At 35.0% G+C, this 27,492-nt stretch overlaps 1 protein-coding gene across 1 annotated transcript in view; it reads left to right on the forward strand.

Annotated features, from left to right (window-relative positions):
- Positions 1–24,168: 24,168 nt before the first annotated feature.
- grin3ba (glutamate receptor, ionotropic, N-methyl-D-aspartate 3Ba) overlaps positions 24,169–27,492 on the forward strand; it is a 51,021-nt gene continuing 47,697 nt past the window's right edge. Inside the window, exon 1 of the mRNA XM_079611833.1 lies at positions 24,169–24,873. Coding sequence (XP_079467959.1) covers positions 24,421–24,873 — 453 coding nt within the window. The 5' untranslated portion in view covers positions 24,169–24,420. The remainder of the gene's footprint in view (positions 24,874–27,492) is intronic.

Below are 27,492 nucleotides of genomic sequence, written 5' to 3' on the forward strand. Positions count from 1 at the left end.
AAACGATGACCCGGGCGGGACCTGTCGTCAAAATCCCAAAAGTATGAAAAAAAAAAAAACATGACCCGGGACTTGAACTCAATTTTTTTGTGGATGGAGCTTAACTGCCATCAGTTTAAAGAATATATTTTGCCTTTTAACCATGATTGGAAAGTATGAAAAAAAAAAAAAAAACGATGACCCGGGACCTGTCGTCAAAATCCCAAAAGTATGAGAAAAAAAACAAAAAAAAACATGACCCGGGACTTGAACTCAATTTTTTTGTGGATGGAGCTTAACTGCCATCAGTTTAAAGAATATATTTTGCCTTTTAACCATGATAGCAAAGTATGAAAAAAAAACAAAAAACAAAAAAAACGATGACCCGGGACCTGTCGTCAAAATCCCAAAAGTATGAAAAAAAAAAAAAAAAAAACATGACCCGGGACTTGAACTCAATTTTTTTGTGGATGGAGCTTTACTGCCATCAGTTTAAAGAATATCTTTTGCCTTTTAACAATGATAGGAAAGTATGAAAAAAAAAAAAAAAACGATGACCCGGGACCTGTCGTCAAAATCCCAAAAGTATGAGAAAAAAAAAAAAAAAACATGACCCGGGACTTGAACTCAATTTTTTTGTGGATGGAGCTTAACTGCCATCAGTTTAACGAATATATTTTGCCTTTTAACCATGATAGGAAAGTATGAAAAAAAAACAAAAAACAAAAAAAACGATGACCCGGGACCTGTCGTCAAAATCCCAAAAGTATGAAAAAAAAAAAACATGACCCGGGACTTGAACTCAATTTTTTTGTGGATGGAGCTTAACTGCCATCAGTTTAAAGAATATATTTTGCCTTTTAACCATGATTGGAAAGTATGAAAAAAAAAAAAAAACGATGACCCGGGACCTGTCGTAAAAATCCCAAAAGTATGAGAAAAAAAACAAAAAAAAACATGACCCGGGACTTGAACTCAATTTTTTTGTGGATGGAGCTTAACTGCCATCAGTTTAAAGAATATATTTTGCCTTTTAACCATGATTGGAAAGTATGAAAAAAAAAAAAAAAACGATGACCCGGGACCTGTCGTCAAAATCCCAAAAGTATGAGGAAAAAAAAAACATGACCCGGGACTTGAACTCAATTTTTTTGTGGATGGAGCTTAACTGCCATCAGTTTAAAGAATATCTTTTGCCTTTTAACCATGATTGGAAAGTATGAAAAAAAAAAAAAAACGATGACCCGGGACCTGTCGTCAAAATCCCAAAAGTATGAGAAAAAAAACAAAAAAAAACATGACCCGGGACTTGAACTCAATTTTTTTGTGGATGGAGCTTAACTGCCATCAGTTTAAAGAATATATTTTGCCTTTTAACCATGATAGGAAAGTATGAAAAAAAAAAAAAACCGATGACCCGGGACCTGTCGTCAAAATCCCAAAAGTATGAAAAAAAAAAAAACATGACCCGGGACTTGAACTCAATTTTTTTTGTGGATGGAGCTTAACTGCCATCAGTTTAAAGAATATCTTTTGCCTTTTAACAATGATAGGAAAGTATGAAAAAAAACAAAAAAAACGATGACCCGGGACCTGTCGTCAAAATCCCAAAAGTATGAAAAAAAAAAAACATGACCCGGGACTTGAACTCAATTTTTTTGTGGATGGAGCTTAACTGCCATCAGTTTAAAGAATATATTTTGCCTTTTAACCATGATTGGAAAGTATGAAAAAAAAAAAAAAACGATGACCCGGGACCTGTCGTAAAAATCCCAAAAGTATGAGAAAAAAAACAAAAAAAAACATGACCCGGGACTTGAACTCAATTTTTTTGTGGATGGAGCTTAACTGCCATCAGTTTAAAGAATATATTTTGCCTTTTAACCATGATTGGAAAGTATGAAAAAAAAAAAAAAAACGATGACCCGGGACCTGTCGTCAAAATCCCAAAAGTATGAGGAAAAAAAACAAAAAAAAACATGACCCGGGACTTGAACTCAATTTTTTTGTGGATGGAGCTTAACTGCCATCAGTTTAAAGAATATATTTTGCCTTTTAACCATGATAGGAAAGTATGAAAAAAAAAAAAAAAAAAAAAAAAACGATGACCCGGGACCTGTCGTAAAAATCCCAAAAGTATGGAAAAAAAAAAAACATGACCCGGGACTTGAACTCAATTTTTTTGTGGATGGAGCTTAACTGCCATCAGTTTAAAGAATATCTTTTGCCTTTTAACAATGATAGGAAAGTATGGAAAAAAAAAAAAAAAACGATGACCCGGGACCTGTCGTCAAAATCCCAAAAGTATGAGAAAAAAACAAAAAAAACATGACCCGGGACTTGAACTAAATTTTTTTGTGGATGGAGCTTAACTGCCATCAGTTTAAAGAATATATTTTGCCTTTTAACCATGATAGGAAAGTATGAAAAAAAAACAAAAAACAAAAAAAACGATGACCCGGGACCTGTCGTCAAAATCCCAAAAGTATGAAAAAAAAAAAAACATGACCCGGGACTTGAACTCAATTTTTTTGTGGATGGAGCTTAACTGCCATCAGTTTAAAGAATATATTTTGCCTTTTAACCATGATTGGAAAGAATGAAAAAAAAAAAAAAACGATGACCCGGGACCTGTCGTCAAAATCCCAAAAGTATGAGAAAAAAAAAAAAAAAAAACATGACCCGGGACTTGAACTCAATTTTTTTGTGGATGGAGCTTAACTGCCATCAGTTTAAAGAATATATTTTGCCTTTTAACCATGATAGGAAAGTATAAAAAAAAAAAAAAAAAAAAAAAAACGATGACCCGGGACCTGTCGTCAAAATCCCAAAAGTATGAAAAAAAAAAAAACATGACCCGGGACCTGTCGTCAAAATCCCAAAAGTATGAAAAAAAAAAAAACATGACCCGGGACTTGAACTCAATTTTTTTGTGGATGGAGCTTAACTGCCATCAGTTTAAAGAATATATTTTGCCTTTTAACCATGATAGGAAAGTATGAAAAAAAAAAAAAAAACATGACCCGGGACTTGAACTCAATTTTTTTGTGGATGGAGCTTAACTGCCATCAGTTTAAAGAATATATTTTGTCTTTAACCATGATAGGAAAGTATGAAAAAAAAACAAAAAACAAAAAAAACGATGACCCGGGACCTGTCGTCAAAATCCCAAAAGTATGAGAAAAAAAAAAAAAAAAAACATGACCCGGGACTTGAACTCAATTTTTTTGTGGATGGAGCTTAACTGCCATCAGTTTAAAGAATATATTTTGCCTTTTAACAATGATAGGAAAGTATGAAAAAAAAAAAAAAAACGATGACCCGGGACCTGTCGTCAAAATCCCAAAAGTATGAGAAAAAAAACAAAAAAAAACATGACCCGGGACTTGAACTCAATTTTTTTGTGGATGGAGCTTAACTGCCATCAGTTTAAAGAATATATTTTGCCTTTTAACCATGATAGGAAAGTATGAAAAAAAAACAACAAAAAAAAAAACGATGACCCGGGACCTGTCGTCAAAATCCCAAAAGTATGAAAAAAAAAAAACATGACCCGGGACTTGAACTCAATTTTTTTGTGGATGGAGCTTAACTGCCATCAGTTTAAAGAATATATTTTGCCTTTTAACCATGATAGGAAAGTATAAAAAAAAAAAAAAAAAACGATGACCCGGGACCTGTCGTCAAAATCCCAAAAGTATGAAAAAAAAAAAAACATGACCCGGGACTTGAACTCAATTTTTTTGTGGATGGAGCTTAACTGCCATCAGTTTAAAGAATATATTTTGCCTTTTAACCATGATAGGAAAGTATGAAAAAAAAAAAAAAAAAAAAAAACGATGACCCGGGACCTGTCGTCAAAATCCCAAAAGTATGAGAAAAAAAAACAAATAAAAACATGACCCGGGACTTGAACTCAATTTTTTTGTGGATGGAGCTTAACTGCCATCAGTTTAAAGAATATATTTTGCCTTTTAACCATGATAGGAAAGTATGAAAAAAAAACAAAAAACAAAAAAAACGATGACCCGGGACCTGTCGTCAAAATCCCAAAAGTATGAAAAAAAAAAAAACATGACCCGGGACTTGAACTCAATTTTTTTGTGGATGGAGCTTAACTGCCATCAGTTTAAAGAATATATTTTGCCTTTTAACCATGATTGGAAAGTATGAAAAAAAAAAAAAAAACGATGACCCGGGACCTGTCGTCAAAATCCCAAAAGTATGAGAAAAAAAACAAAAAAAAACATGACCCGGGACTTGAACTCAATTTTTTTGTGGATGGAGCTTAACTGCCATCAGTTTAAAGAATATATTTTGCCTTTTAACCATGATAGGAAAGTATGAAAAAAAAACAAAAAACAAAAAAAACGATGACCCGGGACCTGTCGTCAAAATCCCAAAAGTATGAGAAAAAAAAAAAAAAAAAACATGACCCGGGACTTGAACTCAATTTTTTTGTGGATGGAGCTTAACTGCCATCAGTTTAAAGAATATCTTTTGCCTTTTAACAATGATAGGAAAGTATGAAAAAAAAAAAAAAAACGATGACCCGGGACCTGTCGTCAAAATCCCAAAAGTATGAGAAAAAAAAAAAAAACATGACCCGGGACTTGAACTCAATTTTTTTGTGGATGGAGCTTAACTGCCATCAGTTTAAAGAATATATTTTGCCTTTTAACCATGATAGGAAAGTATGAAAAAAAAACAAAAAACAAAAAAAACGATGACCCGGGACCTGTCGTCAAAATCCCAAAAGTATGAAAAAAAAAAAACATGACCCGGGACTTGAACTCAATTTTTTTGTGGATGGAGCTTAACTGCCATCAGTTTAAAGAATATATTTTGCCTTCTAACCATGATTGGAAAGTATAAAAAAAAAAAAAAAACGATGACCCGGGACCTGTCGTAAAAATCCCAAAAGTATGAGAAAAAAAACAAAAAAAAACATGACCCGGGACTTGAACTCAATTTTTTTGTGGATGGAGCTTAACTGCCATCAGTTTAAAGAATATATTTTGCCTTTTAACCATGATTGGAAAGTATGAAAAAAAAAAAAAAAACGATGACCCGGGACCTGTCGTCAAAATCCCAAAAGTATGAGGAAAAAAAACAAAAAAAAACATGACCCGGGACTTGAACTCAATTTTTTTGTGGATGGAGCTTAACTGCCATCAGTTTAAAGAATATATTTTGCCTTTTAACCATGATAGGAAAGTATGAAAAAAAAACAAAAAACAAAAAAAACGATGACCCGGGACCTGTCGTCAAAATCCCAAAAGTATGAAAAAAAAAAAACATGACCCGGGACTTGAACTCAATTTTTTTGTGGATGGAGCTTAACTGCCATCAGTTTAAAGAATATATTTTGCCTTTTAACCATGATTAGAAAGTATGAAAAAAAAAAAAAAACGATGACCCGGGACCTGTCGTCAAAATCCCAAAAGTATGAGAAAAAAAACAAAAAAAAACATGACCCGGGACTTGAACTCAATTTTTTTGTGGATGGAGCTTAACTGCCATCAGTTTAAAGAATATATTTTGCCTTTTAACCATGATTGGAAAGTATGAAAAAAAAAAAAAAAACGATGACCCGGGACCTGTCGTCAAAATCCCAAAAGTATGAGGAAAAAAAACAAAAAAAAACATGACCCGGGACTTGAACTCAATTTTTTTGTGGATGGAGCTTAACTGCCATCAGTTTAAAGAATATATTTTGCCTTTTAACCATGATAGGAAAGTATGAAAAAAAAACAAAAAACAAAAAAAACGATGACCCGGGACCTGTCGTCAAAATCCCAAAAGTATGAAAAAAAAAAAACATGACCCGGGACTTGAACTCAATTTTTTTGTGGATGGAGCTTAACTGCCATCAGTTTAAAGAATATATTTTGCCTTTTAACCATGATTAGAAAGTATGAAAAAAAAAAAAAAACGATGACCCGGGACCTGTCGTCAAAATCCCAAAAGTATGAGAAAAAAAACAAAAAAAAACATGACCCGGGACTTGAACTCAATTTTTTTGTGGATGGAGCTTAACTGCCATCAGTTTAAAGAATATATTTTGCCTTTTAACCATGATAGGAAAGTATGAAAAAAAAAAAAAAAAAAAAAAACGATGACCCGGGACCTGTCGTCAAAATCCCAAAAGTATGAGAAAAAAAAACAAATAAAAACATGACCCGGGACTTGAACTCAATTTTTTTGTGGATGGAGCTTAACTGCCATCAGTTTAAAGAATATATTTTGCCTTTTAACCATGATAGGAAAGTATGAAAAAAAAACAAAAAACAAAAAAAACGATGACCCGGGACCTGTCGTCAAAATCCCAAAAGTATGAAAAAAAAAAAAACATGACCCGGGACTTGAACTCAATTTTTTTGTGGATGGAGCTTAACTGCCATCAGTTTAAAGAATATATTTTGCCTTTTAACCATGATTGGAAAGTATGAAAAAAAAAAAAAAAACGATGACCCGGGACCTGTCGTCAAAATCCCAAAAGTATGAGAAAAAAAACAAAAAAAAACATGACCCGGGACTTGAACTCAATTTTTTTGTGGATGGAGCTTAACTGCCATCAGTTTAAAGAATATATTTTGCCTTTTAACCATGATAGGAAAGTATGAAAAAAAAACAAAAAACAAAAAAAACGATGACCCGGGACCTGTCGTCAAAATCCCAAAAGTATGAGAAAAAAAAAAAAAAAAAACATGACCCGGGACTTGAACTCAATTTTTTTGTGGATGGAGCTTAACTGCCATCAGTTTAAAGAATATCTTTTGCCTTTTAACAATGATAGGAAAGTATGAAAAAAAAAAAAAAAACGATGACCCGGGACCTGTCGTCAAAATCCCAAAAGTATGAGAAAAAAAAAAAAAACATGACCCGGGACTTGAACTCAATTTTTTTGTGGATGGAGCTTAACTGCCATCAGTTTAAAGAATATATTTTGCCTTTTAACCATGATAGGAAAGTATGAAAAAAAAACAAAAAACAAAAAAAACGATGACCCGGGACCTGTCGTCAAAATCCCAAAAGTATGAAAAAAAAAAAACATGACCCGGGACTTGAACTCAATTTTTTTGTGGATGGAGCTTAACTGCCATCAGTTTAAAGAATATATTTTGCCTTCTAACCATGATTGGAAAGTATAAAAAAAAAAAAAAAACGATGACCCGGGACCTGTCGTAAAAATCCCAAAAGTATGAGAAAAAAAACAAAAAAAAACATGACCCGGGACTTGAACTCAATTTTTTTGTGGATGGAGCTTAACTGCCATCAGTTTAAAGAATATATTTTGCCTTTTAACCATGATTGGAAAGTATGAAAAAAAAAAAAAAAACGATGACCCGGGACCTGTCGTCAAAATCCCAAAAGTATGAGGAAAAAAAACAAAAAAAAACATGACCCGGGACTTGAACTCAATTTTTTTGTGGATGGAGCTTAACTGCCATCAGTTTAAAGAATATATTTTGCCTTTTAACCATGATAGGAAAGTATGAAAAAAAAACAAAAAACAAAAAAAACGATGACCCGGGACCTGTCGTCAAAATCCCAAAAGTATGAAAAAAAAAAAACATGACCCGGGACTTGAACTCAATTTTTTTGTGGATGGAGCTTAACTGCCATCAGTTTAAAGAATATATTTTGCCTTTTAACCATGATTAGAAAGTATGAAAAAAAAAAAAAAACGATGACCCGGGACCTGTCGTCAAAATCCCAAAAGTATGAGAAAAAAAACAAAAAAAAACATGACCCGGGACTTGAACTCAATTTTTTTGTGGATGGAGCTTAACTGCCATCAGTTTAAAGAATATATTTTGCCTTTTAACCATGATAGGAAAGTATGAAAAAAAAAAAAAAAAAAAAACGATGACCCGGGACCTGTCGTCAAAATCCCAAAAGTATAAAAAAAAAAAAAACATGACCCGGGACTTGAACTCAATTTTTTTGTGGATGGAGCTTAACTGCCATCAGTTTAAAGAATATATTTTGCCTTTTAACAATGATAGGAAAGTATGAAAAAAAAAAAAAAACGATGACCCGGGACCTGTCGTAAAAATCCCAAAAGTATGAAAAAAAAAAACATGACCCGGGACTTGAACTCAATTTTTTTGTGGATGGAGCTTAACTGCCATCAGTTTAAAGAATATATTTTGCCTTTTAACCATGATAGGAAAGTATGAAAAAAAAACAAAAAACAAAAAAAACGATGACCCGGGACCTGTCGTCAAAATCCCAAAAGTATGAGAAAAAAAAAAAAAAACATGACCCGGGACTTGAACTCAATTTTTTTGTGGATGGAGCTTAACTGCCATCAGTTTAAAGAATATATTTTGCCTTTTAACCATGATAGGAAAGTATGAAAAAAAAAAAAAAAAAAAAAAAAACGATGACCCGGGACCTGTCGTCAAAATCCCAAAAGTATGAGAAAAAAAAAAAAAAAAAACATGACCCGGGACTTGAACTCAATTTTTTTGTGGATGGAGCTTAACTGCCATCAGTTTAAAGAATATATTTTGCCTTTTAACCATGATAGGAAAGTATGAAAAAAAAAAAAAAAAAAAAAACGATGACCCGGGACCTGTCGTCAAAATCCCCAAAGTATGAAAAAAAAAAAACATGACCCGGGACTTGAACTCAATTTTTTTGTGGATGGAGCTTAACTGCTATCAGTTTAAAGAATATATTTTGCCTTTTAACCATGATAGGAAAGTATGAAAAAAAAAAAAAAACGATGACCCGGGACCTGTCGTCAAAATCCCAAAAGTATGAGAAAAAAAAAAACATGACCCGGGACTTGAACTCAATTTTTTTGTGGATGGAGCTTAACTGCCATCAGTTTAAAGAATATATTTTGCCTTTTAACCATGATAGGAAAGTATGAAAAAAAAAAAAAAAAAAACGATGACCCGGGACCTGACGTCAAAATCCCAAAAGTATGAAAAAAAAAAAAAACATGACCCGGGACTTGAACTCAATTTTTTTGTGGATGGAGCTTAACTGCCATCAGTTTAAAGAATATATTTTGCCTTTTAACCATGATAGGAAAGTATGAAAAAAAAACAAAAAACAAAAAAAACGATGACCCGGGACCTGTCGTCAAAATCCCAAAAGTATGAAAAAAAAAAAACATGACCCGGGACTTGAACTCAATTTTTTTGTGGATGGAGCTTAACTGCCATCAGTTTAAAGAATATATTTTGCCTTTTAACCATGATTGGAAAGTATGAAAAAAAAAAAAAAACGATGACCCGGGACCTGTCGTCAAAATCCCAAAAGTATGAGAAAAAAAACAAAAAAAAACATGACCCGGGACTTGAACTCAATTTTTTTGTGGATGGAGCTTAACTGCCATCAGTTTAAAGAATATATTTTGCCTTTTAACCATGATAGGAAAGTATGAAAAAAAACAAACAAAAAAAAAACGATGACCCGGGACCTGTCGTCAAAATCCCAAAAGTATGAAAAAAAAAAAAAAAAAAAAACATGACCCGGGACTTGAACTCAATTTTTTTGTGGATGGAGCTTAACTGCCATCAGTTTAAAGAATATATTTTGCCTTTTAACCATGATAGGAAAGTATGAAAAAAAAAAAAAAAACGATGACCCGGGACCTGTCGTCAAAATCCCAAAAGTATGAGAAAAAAAACAAAAAAAAACATGACCCGGGACTTGAACTCAATTTTTTTGTGGATGGAGCTTAACTGCCATCAGTTTAAAGAATATATTTTGCCTTTTAACCATGATAGGAAAGTATGAAAAAAAAAAAAAAAAAAAAAAAAACGATGACCCGGGCGGGACCTGTCGTCAAAATCCCAAAAGTATGAAAAAAAAAAAAACATGACCCGGGACTTGAACTCAATTTTTTTGTGGATGGAGCTTAACTGCCATCAGTTTAAAGAATATATTTTGCCTTTTAACCATGATTGGAAAGTATGAAAAAAAAAAAAAAAACGATGACCCGGGACCTGTCGTCAAAATCCCAAAAGTATGAGAAAAAAAACAAAAAAAAACATGACCCGGGACTTGAACTCAATTTTTTTGTGGATGGAGCTTAACTGCCATCAGTTTAAAGAATATATTTTGCCTTTTAACCATGATAGGAAAGTATGAAAAAAAAACAAAAAACAAAAAAAACGATGACCCGGGACCTGTCGTCAAAATCCCAAAAGTATGAGAAAAAAAAAAAAAAAAAACATGACCCGGGACTTGAACTCAATTTTTTTGTGGATGGAGCTTAACTGCCATCAGTTTAAAGAATATCTTTTGCCTTTTAACAATGATAGGAAAGTATGAAAAAAAAAAAAAAAACGATGACCCGGGACCTGTCGTCAAAATCCCAAAAGTATGAGAAAAAAAAAAAAAAAACATGACCCGGGACTTGAACTCAATTTTTTTGTGGATGGAGCTTAACTGCCATCAGTTTAAAGAATATATTTTGCCTTTTAACCATGATAGGAAAGTATGAAAAAAAAACAAAAAACAAAAAAAACGATGACCCGGGACCTGTCGTCAAAATCCCAAAAGTATGAAAAAAAAAAAACATGACCCGGGACTTGAACTCAATTTTTTTGTGGATGGAGCTTAACTGCCATCAGTTTAAAGAATATATTTTGCCTTTTAACCATGATTGGAAAGTATGAAAAAAAAAAAAAAAACGATGACCCGGGACCTGTCGTAAAAATCCCAAAAGTATGAGAAAAAAAACAAAAAAAAACATGACCCGGGACTTGAACTCAATTTTTTTGTGGATGGAGCTTAACTGCCATCAGTTTAAAGAATATATTTTGCCTTTTAACCATGATTGGAAAGTATGAAAAAAAAAAAAAAAACGATGACCCGGGACCTGTCGTCAAAATCCCAAAAGTATGAGGAAAAAAAAAACATGACCCGGGACTTGAACTCAATTTTTTTGTGGATGGAGCTTAACTGCCATCAGTTTAAAGAATATCTTTTGCCTTTTAACCATGATTGGAAAGTATGAAAAAAAAAAAAAAACGATGACCCGGGACCTGTCGTCAAAATCCCAAAAGTATGAGAAAAAAAACAAAAAAAAACATGACCCGGGACTTGAACTCAATTTTTTTGTGGATGGAGCTTAACTGCCATCAGTTTAAAGAATATATTTTGCCTTTTAACCATGATAGGAAAGTATGAAAAAAAAAAAAAACCGATGACCCGGGACCTGTCGTCAAAATCCCAAAAGTATAAAAAAAAAAAAAACATGACCCGGGACTTGAACTCAATTTTTTTGTGGATGGAGCTTAACTGCCATCAGTTTAAAGAATATCTTTTGCCTTTTAACAATGATAGGAAAGTATGAAAAAAAAAAAAAAACGATGACCCGGGACCTGTCGTAAAAATCCCAAAAGTATGAAAAAAAAAAAAACATGACCCGGGACTTGAACTCAATTTTTTTTGTGGATGGAGCTTAACTGCCATCAGTTTAAAGAATATCTTTTGCCTTTTAACAATGATAGGAAAGTATGAAAAAAAAACAAAAAAAACGATGACCCCGGGACCTGTCGTCAAAATCCCAAAAGTATGAAAAAAAAAAAACATGACCCGGGACTTGAACTCAATTTTTTTGTGGATGGAGCTTAACTGCCATCAGTTTAAAGAATATATTTTGCCTTTTAACCATGATTGGAAAGTATGAAAAAAAAAAAAAAAACGATGACCCGGGACCTGTCGTCAAAATCCCAAAAGTATGAGGAAAAAAAACAAAAAAAAACATGACCCGGGACTTGAACTCAATTTTTTTGTGGATGGAGCTTAACTGCCATCAGTTTAAAGAATATATTTTGCCTTTTAACCATGATAGGAAAGTATGAAAAAAAAAAAAAAAAAAAAAAAAACGATGACCCGGGACCTGTCGTCAAAATCCCAAAAGTATGAAAAAAAAAAAACATGACCCGGGACTTGAACTCAATTTTTTTGTGGATGGAGCTTAACTGCCATCAGTTTAAAGAATATATTTTGCCTTTTAACCATGATTGGAAAGTATGAAAAAAAAAAAAAAACGATGACCCGGGACCTGTCGTCAAAATCCCAAAAGTATGAGAAAAAAAACAAAAAAAAACATGACCCGGGACTTGAACTCAATTTTTTTGTGGATGGAGCTTAACTGCCATCAGTTTAAAGAATATCTTTTGCCTTTTAACCATGATAGGAAAGTATGAATAAAAAAAAAAAAAAAAAAAAACGATGACCCGGGACCTGTCGTCAAAATCCCAAAAGTATGAGAAAAAAAACAAAAAAAAACATGACCCGGGACTTGAACTCAATTTTTTTGTGGATGGAGCTTAACTGCCATCAGTTTAAAGAATATCTTTTGCCTTTTAACAATGATAGGAAAGTATGAAAAAAAAAAAAAAAAACGATGACCCGGGACCTGTCGTCAAAATCCCAAAAGTATGAAAAAAAAAAACATGACCCGGGACTTGAACTCAATTTTTTTGTGGATGGAGCTTAACTGCCATCAGTTTAAAGAATATATTTTGCCTTTTAACCATGATAGGAAAGTATGAAAAAAAAACAAAAAACAAAAAAAACGATGACCCGGGACCTGTCGTCAAAATCCCAAAAGTATGAGAAAAAAAAAAAAAAACATGACCCGGGACTTGAACTCAATTTTTTTGTGGATGGAGCTTAACTGCCATCAGTTTAAAGAATATATTTTGCCTTTTAACCATGATAGGAAAGTATGAAAAAAAAAAAAAAAAAAAAAAAAACGATGACCCGGGACCTGTCGTCAAAATCCCAAAAGTATGAGAAAAAAAAAAAAAAAAACATGACCCGGGACTTGAACTCAATTTTTTTGTGGATGGAGCTTAACTGCCATCAGTTTAAAGAATATATTTAGCCTTTTAACCATGATAGGAAAGTATGAAAAAAAAAAAAAAAAAAAAAAAACGATGACCCGGGACCTGTCGTCAAAATCCCAAAAGTATGAAAAAAAAAAAAAAAAAAAAAAAACATGACCCGGGACTTGAACTCAATTTTTTTGTGGATGGAGCTTAACTGCCATCAGTTTAAAGAATATATTTTGCCTTTTAACCATGATAGGAAAGTATGAAAAAAAAAAAAAAAAAAACGATGACCCGGGACCTGACGTCAAAATCCCAAAAGCATGAAAAAAAAAAAAAACATGACCCGGGACTTGAACTCAATTTTTTTGTGGATGGAGCTTAACTGCCATCAGTTTAAAGAATATATTTTGCCTTTTAACCATGATAGGAAAGTGTGAAAAAAAAAAAAAAACGATGACCCGGGACCTGTCGTCAAAATCCCAAAAGTATGAGAAAAAAAGAAAAAAAACATGACCCGGGACTTGAACTAAATTTTTTTGTGGATGGAGCTTAACTGCCATCAGTTTAAAGAATATCTTTTGCCTTTTAACAATGATAGGAAAGTATGAAAAAAAAAAAAAAAAAACGATGACCCAGGACCTGTCGTCAAAATCCCAAAAGTATGAAAAAAAAAAAAAACGATGACCCGGGACCTGTCGTCAAAATCCCAAAAGTATGAAAAAAAAAAAAAAAAAAAAAAAACATGACCCGGGACTTGAACTCAATTTTTTTGTGGATGGAGCTTAACTGCCATCAGTTTAAAGAATATATTTTGCCTTTTAACCATGATAGGAAAGTATGAAAAAAACAAAAAAAACAAAAAAAACGATGACCCGGGACCTGTCGTCAAAATCCCAAAAGTATGAGAAAAAGAAAAAAAAACATGACCCGGACTTGAACTCAATTTTTTTGTGGATGGAGCTTAACTGCCATCAGTTTAAAGAATATATTTTGCCTTTTAACCATGATAGGAAAGTATGGAAAAAAAACAAACAAAAAAAAAAACGATGACCCGGGACCTGTCGTCAAAATCCCAAAAGTATGAGAAAAAAAAAAAAAAAAAACATGACCCGGGACTTGAACTCAATTTTTTTGTGGATGGAGCTTAACTGCCATCAGTTTAAAGAATATATTTTGCCTTTTAACCATGATAGGAAAGTATGAAAAAAAAAAAAAAAAAAAAAAAAAAAACGATGACCCGGGACTTGAACTCAATTTTTTTGTGGATGGAGCTTAACTGCCATCAGTTTAAAGAATATCTTTTGCCTTTTAACAATGATAGGAAAGTATGAAAAAAAAAGAAAAAAAAACGATGACCCAGGACCTGTCGTCAAAATCCCAAAAGTATGAAAAAAAAAAAAAACGATGACCCGGGACCTGTCGTCAAAATCCCAAAAGTATGAAAAAAAAAAAAAAAAAAAAAAAAACATGACCCGGGACTTGAACTCAATTTTTTTGTGGATGGAGCTTAACTGCCATCAGTTTAAAGAATATATTTTGCCTTTTAACCATGATAGGAAAGTATGAAAAAAAAAAAAACAAAAAAAAAAACGATGACCCGGGACCTGTCGTCAAAATCCCAAAAGTATGAGAAAAAGAAAAAAAAACATGACCCGGACTTGAACTCAATTTTTTTGTGGATGGAGCTTAACTGCCATCAGTTTAAAGAATATATTTTGCCTTTTAACCATGATAGGAAAGTATGAAAAAAAAAAAAAAAAAAAAAAAAAAAACGATGACCCGGGACCTGTCGTCAAAATCCCAAAAGTATGAAAAAAAAAAAACATGACCCGGGACTTGAACTCATTTTTTTTGTGGATGGAGCTTAACTGCCATCAGTTTAAAGAATATCTTTTGCCTTTTAACAATGATAGGAAAGTATGAAAAAAAAAAAAAAACGATGACCCGGGACTTGTCATCAAAATCCCAAAAGTATGAGAAAAAAAAAAGAAAAAAAACATGACCCGGGACTTGAACTCAATTTTTTTGTGGATGGAGCTTAACTGCCATCAGTTTAAAGAATATATTTTGCCTTTTAACCATGATAGGAAAGTATGAAAAAAAAAAAACAAAAAAAAAAAAACGATGACCCGGGACCTGTCGTCAAAATCCCAAAAGTATGAAAAAAAAAAAAACATGACCCGGGACTTGAACTCAATTTTTTTGTGGATGGAGCTTAACTGCCATCAGTTTAAAGAATATCTTTTGCCTTTTAACCATGATAGGAAAGTATGAAAAAAAAAAAAAAAAAAAAAAAATACATGACCCGGGACTTGAACTCAATTTTTTTGTGGATGGAGCTTAACTGCCATCAGTTTAAAGAATATATTTTGCCTTTTAACCATGATAGGAAAGTATGAAAAAAAAAAAAAAAAAAAAAAAACGACCCGGGACCTGTCGTCAAAATCCCAAAAGTATGAAAAAAAAAAAAACATGACCCGGGACTTGAACTCAATTTTTTTGTGGATGGAGCTTAACTGCCATCAGTTTAAGAACTGTGAATTTTTTTAATCACATTTTCCACAAAAATATAAAGCAGCACAACTGTTTCAACATTGATATTAAACATTTCTTGAGCAGCAAATCAGCATATTACAATGATTTCAGAAGGATCATGTGACACTGAAGACTGAAAATTATGCTTTTCCATAACATGGATGCATTATATTTTAAATGATATTTAAATGCATAATTACCAGCATGTAATTACAGCTGTAATTAATCTTTGTAATTACATCTTTAATTGCTCTTTTGACCGTCCCTTACCCCTTAACCAGCCCTTAAACGTTCCCATACCACCAAACCTGTCCCTATAACCTTACCGTATCCCATCTCAATAGCAGCAAGAGTGTTTTGCGATACAACTACATTGTAGTTGTTGTTTTTTTGATGTAGGTTCATATTAATTAAGGACACCTAATATAAAGTGTAACCAACAGATGTTTTAAATAATAATAATAATATTTCACAATATTACACAATATTGATACAATATTTTTTATCAAATAAATTCAGCCTTTCAAAAACATTACAAAAAAATCTTACCAAGATCAAAATTTTTTGAACAGAAGTGTATTTTTGGCAATATAAATATACTTTCTTCAGTGTAACATAAAAGCATAAATGACTACACTCCAAGGTCACAGAGGCTAGATTTTTTTTTTTTTTTTTTTGCCATTTTCATTATGCGTCTGATTCCATGGCATCAGTTAAACTTGGCTATGATGCCAGATTTGGATGAGGAAGTTATTCACCAGCCTGATTCAAATCATTTGAATTTCCCTTTGAATAGGCAGTTCAAATGATTTAGTGATAGTGCAGAGGCTGATGATATTTGAGAATGTAATAGACGAATGGATCATCTTGGGGCAGTGAAAAACACGGAAACATTTGACCCGTGAAAATTTGAAGGACGTGTTTAATGTACTACTTGAACTTGGGCTTTGGGGAGAAGAGTGGTGATTGAAAAACAGCCCATGCTTTCTGCAGAGGTCTTGCTCTGGTCTCAGGGCATAGAGAAAAAGAGGCGATAGGCTCTCAAGATGTTTATGTGTTTAAAAATGACTCGATGAGATCCAACACAATCTTTATGAGCCCCACTTCCAGTCCAGTGCCACCATAAAAAAAAGTGGATGTTGCAAAATACATGATTGATTCCTTTTTTGGAACAGAATCCATTATTGAAATTACTTTGGTAAATTGGTGAATCTGTTCATTTGTAACATTTTGGCTGAGGTTCAGGTTGAAATAAAGTATTCATTCATTCAATTTGGCCCTGTGACCACATTTTGCTCATTTAATTCTTCAGGCTTCTGAAATACCTTACCAAAACTATTCTTTTATTTTTGTACTTTCATTAATGAAGCAGCATGAGTTCTTGGGACAACTCCAGGTTTTTTCAAATGCACGAATTTATGAAACAGAAATAATGGCCGAGATTAATCAGGTTGTTCCTAATTTGATTTCAGAAAGCATTAGTGGGAGAAGAAAATCAAGATGGAGCGTTACGGAGGTAGATATACCAGCCTTGTGATGTATCTGGCGCTTGATCATCATTAATAAGAAATGTAATCAGCTGTAGCAGTCCAACTTTATTAAATTTGCTGACCTAAAAGCATGAGATAGCAATGCTTGATTCATATTTTGTGGAGTAGTCCATTCCGTTTACATACAGTAGGATAGTTTACATTTTATGGTCATGTATCAATTTGTAATCACTTTGTTGTATGTATTATTATTGTTGTTGTTGGTGGTATTTTAGACACATAGATATACATTTGAATACAATATGAGCAATATAAATTATATGTAATAATAATAATAATGAAAGAATTTTAAATGAGAGTAATACAATTTAAATTTATTTATACTTATATGTGACCCTGGATCACAAAACCAGTCACAAGTCGCACGAGTATATTTGTGGCAATAGTCAACATTGTATGGGTCAAAATTATATATATTTTTTTATGCCAAAAGTCATTAGGATATTAAGTAAAGATCATGTTCCATGAAGATATTTTGTAAATTTCCTACCATAAATATATAAAACATTCATTTTTGTGAGTGAATGCAGCACAATGGCGCACATAAATGCAACTTTAAAGGCGATTTTCTCAATGTTGCGATTTTTTGCACCCTCAGATTCCAGATTTTCAAGTAGTTGTATCTCAGCCAAATATTGTCATATCCTAACAAACCATTACATCAATGGAAAGCTTATTTATTCAGCTTTCATGTGATGTATGAATCTCAAAATCTCCAATAATTGACCCATGTGACTGGTTTTGTGGTCCAGGGTCACATATTGATAGAGCATTGGTAGTTATATTATACTTTTTTTTTCACAGCCGATATGTGTATGAAGCAGTCATGTATGGAAAGAAACAATCGGCACTCTCCTCTGAGAATCAGCATGTTCTTAGCATCATTGAAAGAGCATAAGGGAAACATCTGAAAATATTTCTAAAGAATTGAAGCTTTCCGGTTCCACTATTATTCAAGACTGGGAGACTGATGCTTGTCAGAAAATCTATAGCTCTCCGGCTATCTTTATATTGCCAGCTAGACTCCAGCCTCTCTGTGAAAGCTAGATGCTGAACACACCTGAAAAGCATTAAAGCAGACAGCATCTATTATTATGTGCTCTTTTCAGTCCTCTTATACCACTCATTAGCTTCTCAGTACCATATGAAAAAGGCTTATGCCAGTTCTGTCAAAGCATATTATTGTTCTGCTTTTGGTTTATGCTTGCATAAGGCTGCATAATGTGGCACAGAGCAGATTCCTTTTTTTCTCTATGCGATTTATTAGAACGAAGCACCTCACCTCCCTGTGATCTCACAAGAGCCAGGGACGTGAGAGATGGAGGTATGAAAGGTCGGGGAAACAGAGCAGCAGGCATGACTAGACCGCGTCTCTCGTCTCGTGCCAGTGTTCTGCATGAACGCTCTGGCCGTTCTCAACACCTCCAGATCTGCAAAGGTCAGTGACTGCAAATCCTCACATGAAGGAGAGGGAATTCTTGCATGAAGATGGGTTCCAAGTAATAATACATGAACCACAAAGGGGATCACTGGATCTGCCCCTTTTAATCACTTAGGTCGGGTTAATGAAATGCTTGGCAGGCTAATCATCTCAAAAGCTACATATGCTCCGCTTCTCAGTGTGATGAGATCATTGAGGAATGCTCTATTAGAGGGAAAGAAGATGATAAGAAAAATTCCAAGATTCATTTGCCGCGGAGCTTCTGTTTTCACGCACACTACCACCGACCTCAATTACCTCTGAATCTAAAGGGCAATGGCTCTCAGATATGCGTCAATGAGGAGCAGGATTTTAAAGGGATAGTTCACCACAAAAATGAAAATTCGGTCATCATTTATTCACCCTAAGGTTGTCCCAAAACCCATATGACTTTCCTGCTTAATGCAATATTTGATACATTTTGAATAATGTATTGGTTGTTCTTTTCCATGCAATCACAAAGAATATGCAAAAGTACCATAAAACTGTAATGAAGAATGTGCAAAAGCATCATAAAGTAGTCTATGTGATTCGAATGTTATACGTTAAGCTCTTCTGAAGTGATACAATAACTATATGTGCCGAACATACTGACAATTCGTGTCTGGTGAGCTGTACTGTGACAGGATAATTGAGTCAGTCAGTCGAGAAGTGAATGGACAAATCATTCAGGGCTGCGTTTCCCAAAAGCATCGTCAGCCTAAGTTGATCGTAGAACAATCGCCACCAATTTTGGGACGCCGCCCAGACTAGTCTTAGGAATCTTTAAAAATATTAAACTCAAATTATTATTATTCAAATTATTAATTCAGAAATCAGACATATACTTCACCCATGAAAAGTTAGTTAAAGTGAGCTAAATTAAAATTCAGTCTCTTGTTCAAACAATGCTTTTGTATAGCTTCAGAAGACTTGTGTGTATGTAATGTATGCTGAGCATACAATATATTAATATATTTGTAACTTATTCCTGTGATTCCAGTTTTCAGTGTCACATGATCCTTCAGAAATCATTCTAATATACTGATTTTTCATTTTTCATGCTGAGACATTTCTTATGATCAGTATTGAAAATACTGCTTAATATTTTAGTGGAAACTGATACATTTTTCAGGATTATTTGAAGAATATAAAGTTTTATTTGTGATAGAAATCTTTTGCAACATTATAAATGTCTTTACAGTCACTTTAATAAATTGAATGCATCCTTGCTGATAAAAAAGTATTAATTCCTTTAAGAAGAAGAAAAAATCTCACTGACCTCAAACTTTTGAATGGTAAGTCATGTGGGCCACTTAATGGTGTTTTTGGGTCAAAAATAATAGTAATGGGCGAGATTAATTAAAATGTATTGTCGTGCCGTTGATTTGGATTAATGCACATGGACACGTGGGTGGAATTAGCCACGACAAGGAGATTCTTTCATAAGCTTTACTGAACTTCTTCTGACACACATGCAAGTTAGAGTTCACAACACACTCCCCAACAGCGCGATCTTCATTAACTCAGACTTCATATTCAGTCAATGCAGCTGATAGGCACTCTTTCTCCAGCACTGAACGGCAGTTTTCCAACGTGCGATGAGCATGCGAGCTACCTCTTATGACAACTGCTGACGTCGCCAGGGTACTACACTATAAAGGAGTGCGTAACTGAACAACCAATAAGCAACTAGAACACAGTAGAGGTAGTTAAGGGACTTAAAGGGCTTTCCTACAGTACACTATTCATTTTCCTATAATGTTACTGTCAAACTCTTGAGAAAAAAAATTGAAATCAGTTTTTAGTTGTGTTTCTGGTGCAGTGGGATAGTTGCGTGGCATTCGAAGCAGGGCTTTTCAAATCAGTCACTTATAAAGGTTCTTTACAATGAAGGCTTCTGTTTAAGAAGGAACAACTCAAAGGGTTTTGGAACGGAGTTAACGACTCCATTAGCTGGGTTACTTCCTCGTAATTAAAAAAACCCCGGTATAATTGTAACCTTAGAACACAAACAGCAATGACCTGCCAAACTCAGATTAAGAACACAATCAGCAAATGAAGACAGCCCTTAGCCACTATACAGCGCCTGTACACATGACTAAATAGTATCCCTGTGATAATTCACTTATCATTGATGGGGTAAACCAGGTTTTCTGCCCTAACATTGTCCTTGCCCTAACAGTACTTAAATCAATAAACGCCTTCCCTCCAGCTCCCTATACTCTTGCAGGGAAAAAGAGGGGAAGCGAGTAGGTTATTTCAATTGATGGTGGCTATAAACTATGACATGCACATAGCCTACACACAAGCAGTGAGGGCTTGTCTCTGTGGATATGATAAGTATGTCTGAACCATGGTAAAAATAAATCCAGCTCAGCAATACTAACCTACCCAGCGGCAGGGTGAGCTGTACGGATTTACATAGTGCATGTAGGGAAATATAACTTGCAATACGGAACCTTATCCCTCATTAAACTTTAATGCAATGACACAACTTATGTTTCAGAAAAAAGTACAGCCAGAAACGAGACATTTTCCCTTTTAAACCAAAGTTAGATCTGCGGTGCTTTCTGATCATATTATGGTGTGTTGAGTTTTCGCAAACTCTTTCAACTTCTTAGAGACTAGCAAATGTGTAATAATCACAGTACTTTACCACCTTAATAATGTGTTGTTAAGTTAATGAACTGCATGAAACTCATTAGTTTTTATCAGAACCATGTTTGCTCAGTCTGATAAAACAGAGAGGGGTTATGGAGTCTTCGACCAAATTAAATGAGTTTTCATATAGATACCCTCCTGCTGTGAACCGGCTTGCGCTCACTATTTATGCATCCCGACCCTAATTTGAAGTCTAAATTACTCTTCGTCTCCAACACAAGTCAGTGGAGGGATAAGGTTTACAATGTTCCCGTTTTCACACAGACACTCGTTTGATTTGAAAGATGTGCCAAGCTTTCCAAAAGCAAGAATGATCTTCATTTTAGCACAGTGAGGAAAGTCAATTGCTTTGCCTCCAGCAAATTATCTTGTAACATACGAGTATATAGCACTTCAGATTTTAATAGAATTATCCATTTTAGCTCCTTCCCTCTCGCGCAGAGTGTCCCGATAGTTCACAGCATCCAGCATGCTGCTGAACTGTCTAGTGGACACAAAATATGGAGCTGAAATTAGTCAAGTAGGATGTGCTGAGAATGTAGATGCCGCACGGTGATATTTAAAAGCTCTGCTCTCCTGTACGAGTTGTTCTGTAGAACATTATGGCAGATTATGGAGTGCTGCGACGTGCAGTTCGACAGAAACAGCACTGGTGCTACATTTACCCATGCTGTAATTGCAGAGCTTCTGCTCAGAGGCTTTTTCTGAGGTGCCTCTCACAATTCAATTTCAGAACTCATTGACTCAACTGTTGCATCTCAAACAGTGCAAATGCAGGAATGCCTAATGTATGCGTATGTCACAATAACAGAGTGAAGTCATAGGGAGAGACTGAGGAGGATTATCTATATTGGCGCTCACATAAGGTGGGTGTAATCCCTCTGAGATAAACATGTGTTTTAATTGGTTTCCTGATTAAAGTGTAATCCATTAATTTATTTATTAAACCAAGTTGAAGACAATTGACTATTGGAAGGCTCCAGAGATGCATTCTTAAAAAAGGTTCAATGGGTTATTTTTGCCAAAAGGTTCCGTGAGGGAGAACCCTTAAAAGCTCTATAGAAAACCTTTTCTTCTAAGAGTGTACAAGCCGTCTCGAAGAAAATCAGAAGGACGTACAGTATATGAATATTTATCCACACTGCGTGAGTCTGCTTGAAGGTGAGCTAAAGACGATTGCATACCTCTGCTGAAAATCAAGTGGAGCCATCCATGTGTCAGGACAGGACAGTTGCTTAGGTGTCTTGTGAAATGATTCCCCCTAAAAATGGGAAAAAAATTGTGGTTGATTTGCCTTAAAAATCACCTGCATCTCTGAAATATCCTGAAATGTTGATCTGTATGCGCTGGAGCTGAAAAAACAATCAAGCAAGCATCACTGGTTACATGTTAGTGTCAGACATCAGACGGACATCATAGTATACGCCTATTAAGCAGAAAGGAAAATGGTTTTTGGTGACATTGTTCAGACATTGTTCATTGAGATGTAGTTTAGAACAGGAAAAGAGATTAAATTATATATATTATTTGTTTCTGAAAGAGATTACATATACTGTATAATATGGGCCATATAGAGTAAACCATCATTGTGATGTACTGTAGCACACATAAAATGTCAGAAGTTTTGCTACACAAGGATATGCTGCCAGATTTTGACATGGTTCATATGCTTTTTACTCAGTCAGTGGTCTCTAATCCTCAATTAGTCTTTAACATCCAAGCTATTATTACCAGCAAATGGATTTGAGGGTGCAAAGCTTTCCAAAATGCACAAGTAATTGCTTAAAAACAGTTTCATGCATTGCAGACTATGTTTCTTGTCAGACAGGAAATGAACTATAGATGCATGAAAGAAAAATGCACTGAAATTATGTAGGATCGGATCATAGTGATAAAATGACAATGCTAACATAAACTTCCATTGTTCATATTTCTTGTAGAGAGGTGAAAAGGGCACATGTTCATTCCTTCCTCAGTTGACTGCATATGTGCATTATTTTATTTAGACTTCATTACTGTTAAGGAAGCATTGTGTAATGAGTAGTTTATGGCAGATATACATTTTCTGTTTAATTACTAAAGGAGAAAATAATATTTTAATGAACATATGAACAACCTATTGTGGGAAATGTCTAAGGTACCTATAGTACTAAATTAAAAAATGCTCAGTTAAAATGAAAAAAAAATCTATACACTACATTTCAGTTTTGTGCTCAGAGTGACAAGTTAATATATTTGGATTACTGTTCAATAGCAAACAAAGGCCACTGTAAATTAATTATACCGAACAGAGCATCCGTGTTGCCATGCAATTATTATTTAATTAAATAATTTATGAATGGGGTATTGTCCTTGAACTATGCCAAACTGTCTGAATTCACTATATGCAATTACTGCCTCAGTCACCTCTTCATCTCTTTTTAAGACTTTACTGAAATCATTAACTGTGAAAATATTTTGCTTGCCAGCTTCTGAGTGTAGAGGTGCACTCTGTCAGTTTTTGCTTTAGCTTTACATTTTAGCGGGCTCTAAATCATCCCAATAACCAGTGGTTTTGGACTTTAAACTGATGTTTATCAGTTTGGATGCATGCAGGTTCTTTACTAAATATTATCTGTTCTCTTATTATCAATATAATGGACATTCTTGAATTTAATCTCACAATTTTGAACAGTGTTGATAGTTAGTACTGGTATGCAGATGGCATGTTGCTGTGGTGACTGTGACCACTGTGTTCATGCTTCATTCACTGTAAAAAGCACTGACTGAAAGCACAATATAAAGTACAGTAAATGTATAATTATTCCTGTAATTTTTAATAGCAGTAACTTGCTTAATTGCGTGACACAACTGGTCATGTGATGTCAACATGGCGGCGGCCAAAAGGGGGCGACCCTCTCCATGTACATTAAAATCTAAAATTCTGGAAAAAGTGCTCTTAAATGTAATTTTTATTATAATTTTTTTAGTTTTATTATATTTATAAAAAAAAAAAAAAACGGTTCATTTAATTATGTGACTAACTTTTTTAATAAGAAAAAAAGACTGAGTGCCCCAGGCTACTTTTCAATTAAGTTAAGATTTGAAGATATTTGAATAATGTTGCATAAGTGACCTTTGGGGAAGCTTAATTCGTCATAATTTGATCTTCTACCAAACCTGGCGTGGCCACAACTGATTTCCCTCCGAGGTCGGTGATGCTGAAGATCTCCAGTGGCACAGCACCTCCTCCCTCAACGGCGCGCACACCATCTCCTCGCCTTCAACACTTGGAGTAGACGGAATGGTTGCACTACTTGCATTTTAACCGAGGCTGCATCCGCATACTCGCAAAACCATTAAGAACAAGAACAATTGGACAAGAATAGAGCGATGCCATCTTGTGACGAAACCTCAATCCAGTTGCGAAAGGAGCAGGATGAATTTAGTGCTCTCCAGATTCTTGGCATACCTTCATGTCGGGCTCCAGGTCGCTCTCCAGATGTTTATTTACCCTTGTCATCTGCATCCCCAGCCCTGTCACATCCTGGCACGCATTGGGCACACAGTGCGCTTGGGTGCTCTCCTGCCGACCCGCCAGCAGTCCAGGATACAGGGCGCCCTCAACCGCGCCCTGGTCCACCTCCGGCAAAGTGGGAACAACTTCTTGCCGTACAATTTGAGCTTGGAAGTACTGTCCCGAGAACCGCTCAATGGAGACCCGGAGTCAATGTTCAGGTGCGTGTGTCAGGATATCGTTGTTCAGGGAGTCTCGGCTGTGCTTGCGTTCCCTCAGAGCCACGAGGAGCTCATACAAGTGGAGTTCATGTCCTCGTTTTTGGAAATACCTTTCATCAGCATCATTGAACAGGGCGAACCTCTTAAGACACAGGTGAGCAGCAAACTCATTTTCTTTACTTTTATCCAAAGCGCTGCTTAGATTTCGAGGAAGATGTGGCCAAACTGTTCCGACGTTTTGGCTTCTGTCTGACTTGTGTAAGACGGACTTGTTTTCGGTCTCGAATGTGCATTTGTCTAATTTCGGTTGTTTTCTGATTGTTTTATTCTTTCAGTTACAACTGTCACTCGTTGTTATTGAGACAAAACCAACATAATCCAAAAGCGCGTGAGAACCGCGAAGTGTTTTGTTTCCGCGTCTGTACTACCTGTTTTTTTTTTTTTTTTTGCTCGCTCTGTCAAACTTTGATATAATATTCCAAAATTAGTCTGAAACATGTAACATTGTTAAAAAACTACAAGTTATCCCTAAAACTGTGTGAATTAATGTCAAGTAGCCAACAAAGAGTGCTGTAGTCGGTTGTAACACCAAATGAAAACAATTTTGTTCATTTAAGAATCGAATTTATTGCTTCAAATGAACCACCTTCCACCCTATTTTCTTTTAAACAGTTCGATTAAAAATGGTAAACATATAAACAGCAAATAGAATTGGAAACAAATATAGAAATACATAAAAGCATGTGTACTATTTGTGTGTTTGTCACAACAATACATTTGTGTGTTTGGGACAGTACATACCTACATTTGCCACATTTTGTGCAATGCTTGTGGAAAGTAGATGAAAGAAAACCTGCTGACAGATACCAGATGATACAAGTTCTGTCATGTAACATTCCTTAATTTGACCACAAATTAGCCAGTTTGTGTTGTTGTTGTCCTAATCCCTCTATATTGTTACACACATGTAGTCTTACAACTGTGGTGGGAAGAAAACTGATTTTACATGCTGAAAGAAACATAGAAAGAGTCAAGGAACACATTTTTAAAGAGTTAGAGAGCTGTGGCATGTATTTTAGGTGCTTTTGTCCAGGGGCTGGACACAGAGATCCTGATGTATTCCAGTGGAACAATCCTAACACTGTTTAGGGCTCAGGGTTGAGGCGTGCTGACTCTCGTTAGTATTCTAAGCAACAACCAGAGCGGATGCCAGTCGCACCAGTTGTTTCTGTCTCCAGCAGTGCAGCCAGTTGCAGCGGTTTCTCCTGGCAGGGAAACCTCAAAAGATTTTCCTCCCGTCAAACTCTGCCAGCATATGGACACAAAGGAACAAAGGCACCCCTGATTTTGCATAAAGAGGCGTGAACAGTGGGTCAGCAGTGAGACTCATCTTTTAAGATAGTCATTCATAACAGCATGATTTATCCTACATCTTATAAAGTGTCAGTCAAAAGGCTTTTGTGTCTTGTACATTTACAACCTGGCTGCTCGTAAAAGCTGCTTCATATATTGTGTTATTCTTCTTAGCCAGAGCGAAATCATAAACAAGGCCATTTCTGTGATTAATGAAAATTATTAGCAAAATGTTTGTGATTGCTCCATTTTGACACAGCCCTCAGGAAGTGTAAAATCATTAGGGCCCATCTTTTTCTTGACAGAGCCAGGCTTGGCTCATACCATCACTGTGGAGTCGTTAACTTTCCAAATTACTTTAACAAATTAAAATATAGATCTAATCCTATAAATTTCCCTGGCCAGTATGGGGACAAGGATGTTCATATATTTTAGGACACCACCCCTAGGATATTATGCTGTCTGAACGCTTTTCAAAAGTAATTTTCTCTATCCTTGCTGAATATCTTCTCCTTTTGGCTCTCTAGAACGAAATAGCCATCCACTGGTGTCTTTTACAGAGCACTAGCCTGAATTTGCAATTTGAGTGATTCAAATGAAATAGTTTCTTTCATTTCCGTGACTATATTCGCCCCACAGCAAATCAAACGCAGTGTAGATTACCATATTCTTAGTGTGCCTTAAATTATTTTGTTTGCTGACCAAATATGCCGGTCCTGTTTCGTTCTGGAAAATTCTTCTGCTCATCTACGCTTGAGTACTCATTAACTTGTCTCCCTTCTGTAGCAAATATTCCTGAGCACAAAAGGAAGATTAGCACATGCAAAACTCATTTTGTCCCTTTGAATGAAATCACATTCTAATCCAAAGGCCTTTCTCAATTATGCCTCTTTGTTAGCTTACCAGTGGACAACCACTGGAAGGTTATTAGGCTTAATGAATCCTTAATTCAAGAGAGCCGTTGAGACTGTCCAAATGTTGATTTTGAGTTAAAATCCAGGTTGTAACATTCACAGTGGACTCAGAATGACCTTATTCATGTACACCTAAATTAAGACATTAATTTGTGAAAAAGCTACAGTTATCTTGAAGATTCCCCCCTCATTATTTTATAGCATGACCTTTTGCCATTGCAGTCTTGCAGTAATCACTGAAAATAGTAACCTTTGGAAAATTGAAACTACAGCAGTGATTCTCAACAGGGCACATTTTGAATGTCTTCCTATCAAACCAGGGTTGAGAACCACTAAGTTAGAGGACCATGATAACGGTCATCAGATTACAGAATATATTACAACAGTTCAATAAAAAAAGATATTGCTAATATGTAACTTACATATGCATTTTATACACACTGTCAGCTGTGTATTTTTGCTCCGCTAGTGAAAATAGTGTGAAAAGAAGCCACAGCAGAATATGT

Source organism: Phoxinus phoxinus (genome assembly GCF_949152265.1).
Source record: "Phoxinus phoxinus genome assembly, chromosome: 5".
NCBI classification, from domain to species: Eukaryota; Metazoa; Chordata; class Actinopteri; order Cypriniformes; family Leuciscidae; genus Phoxinus; species Phoxinus phoxinus.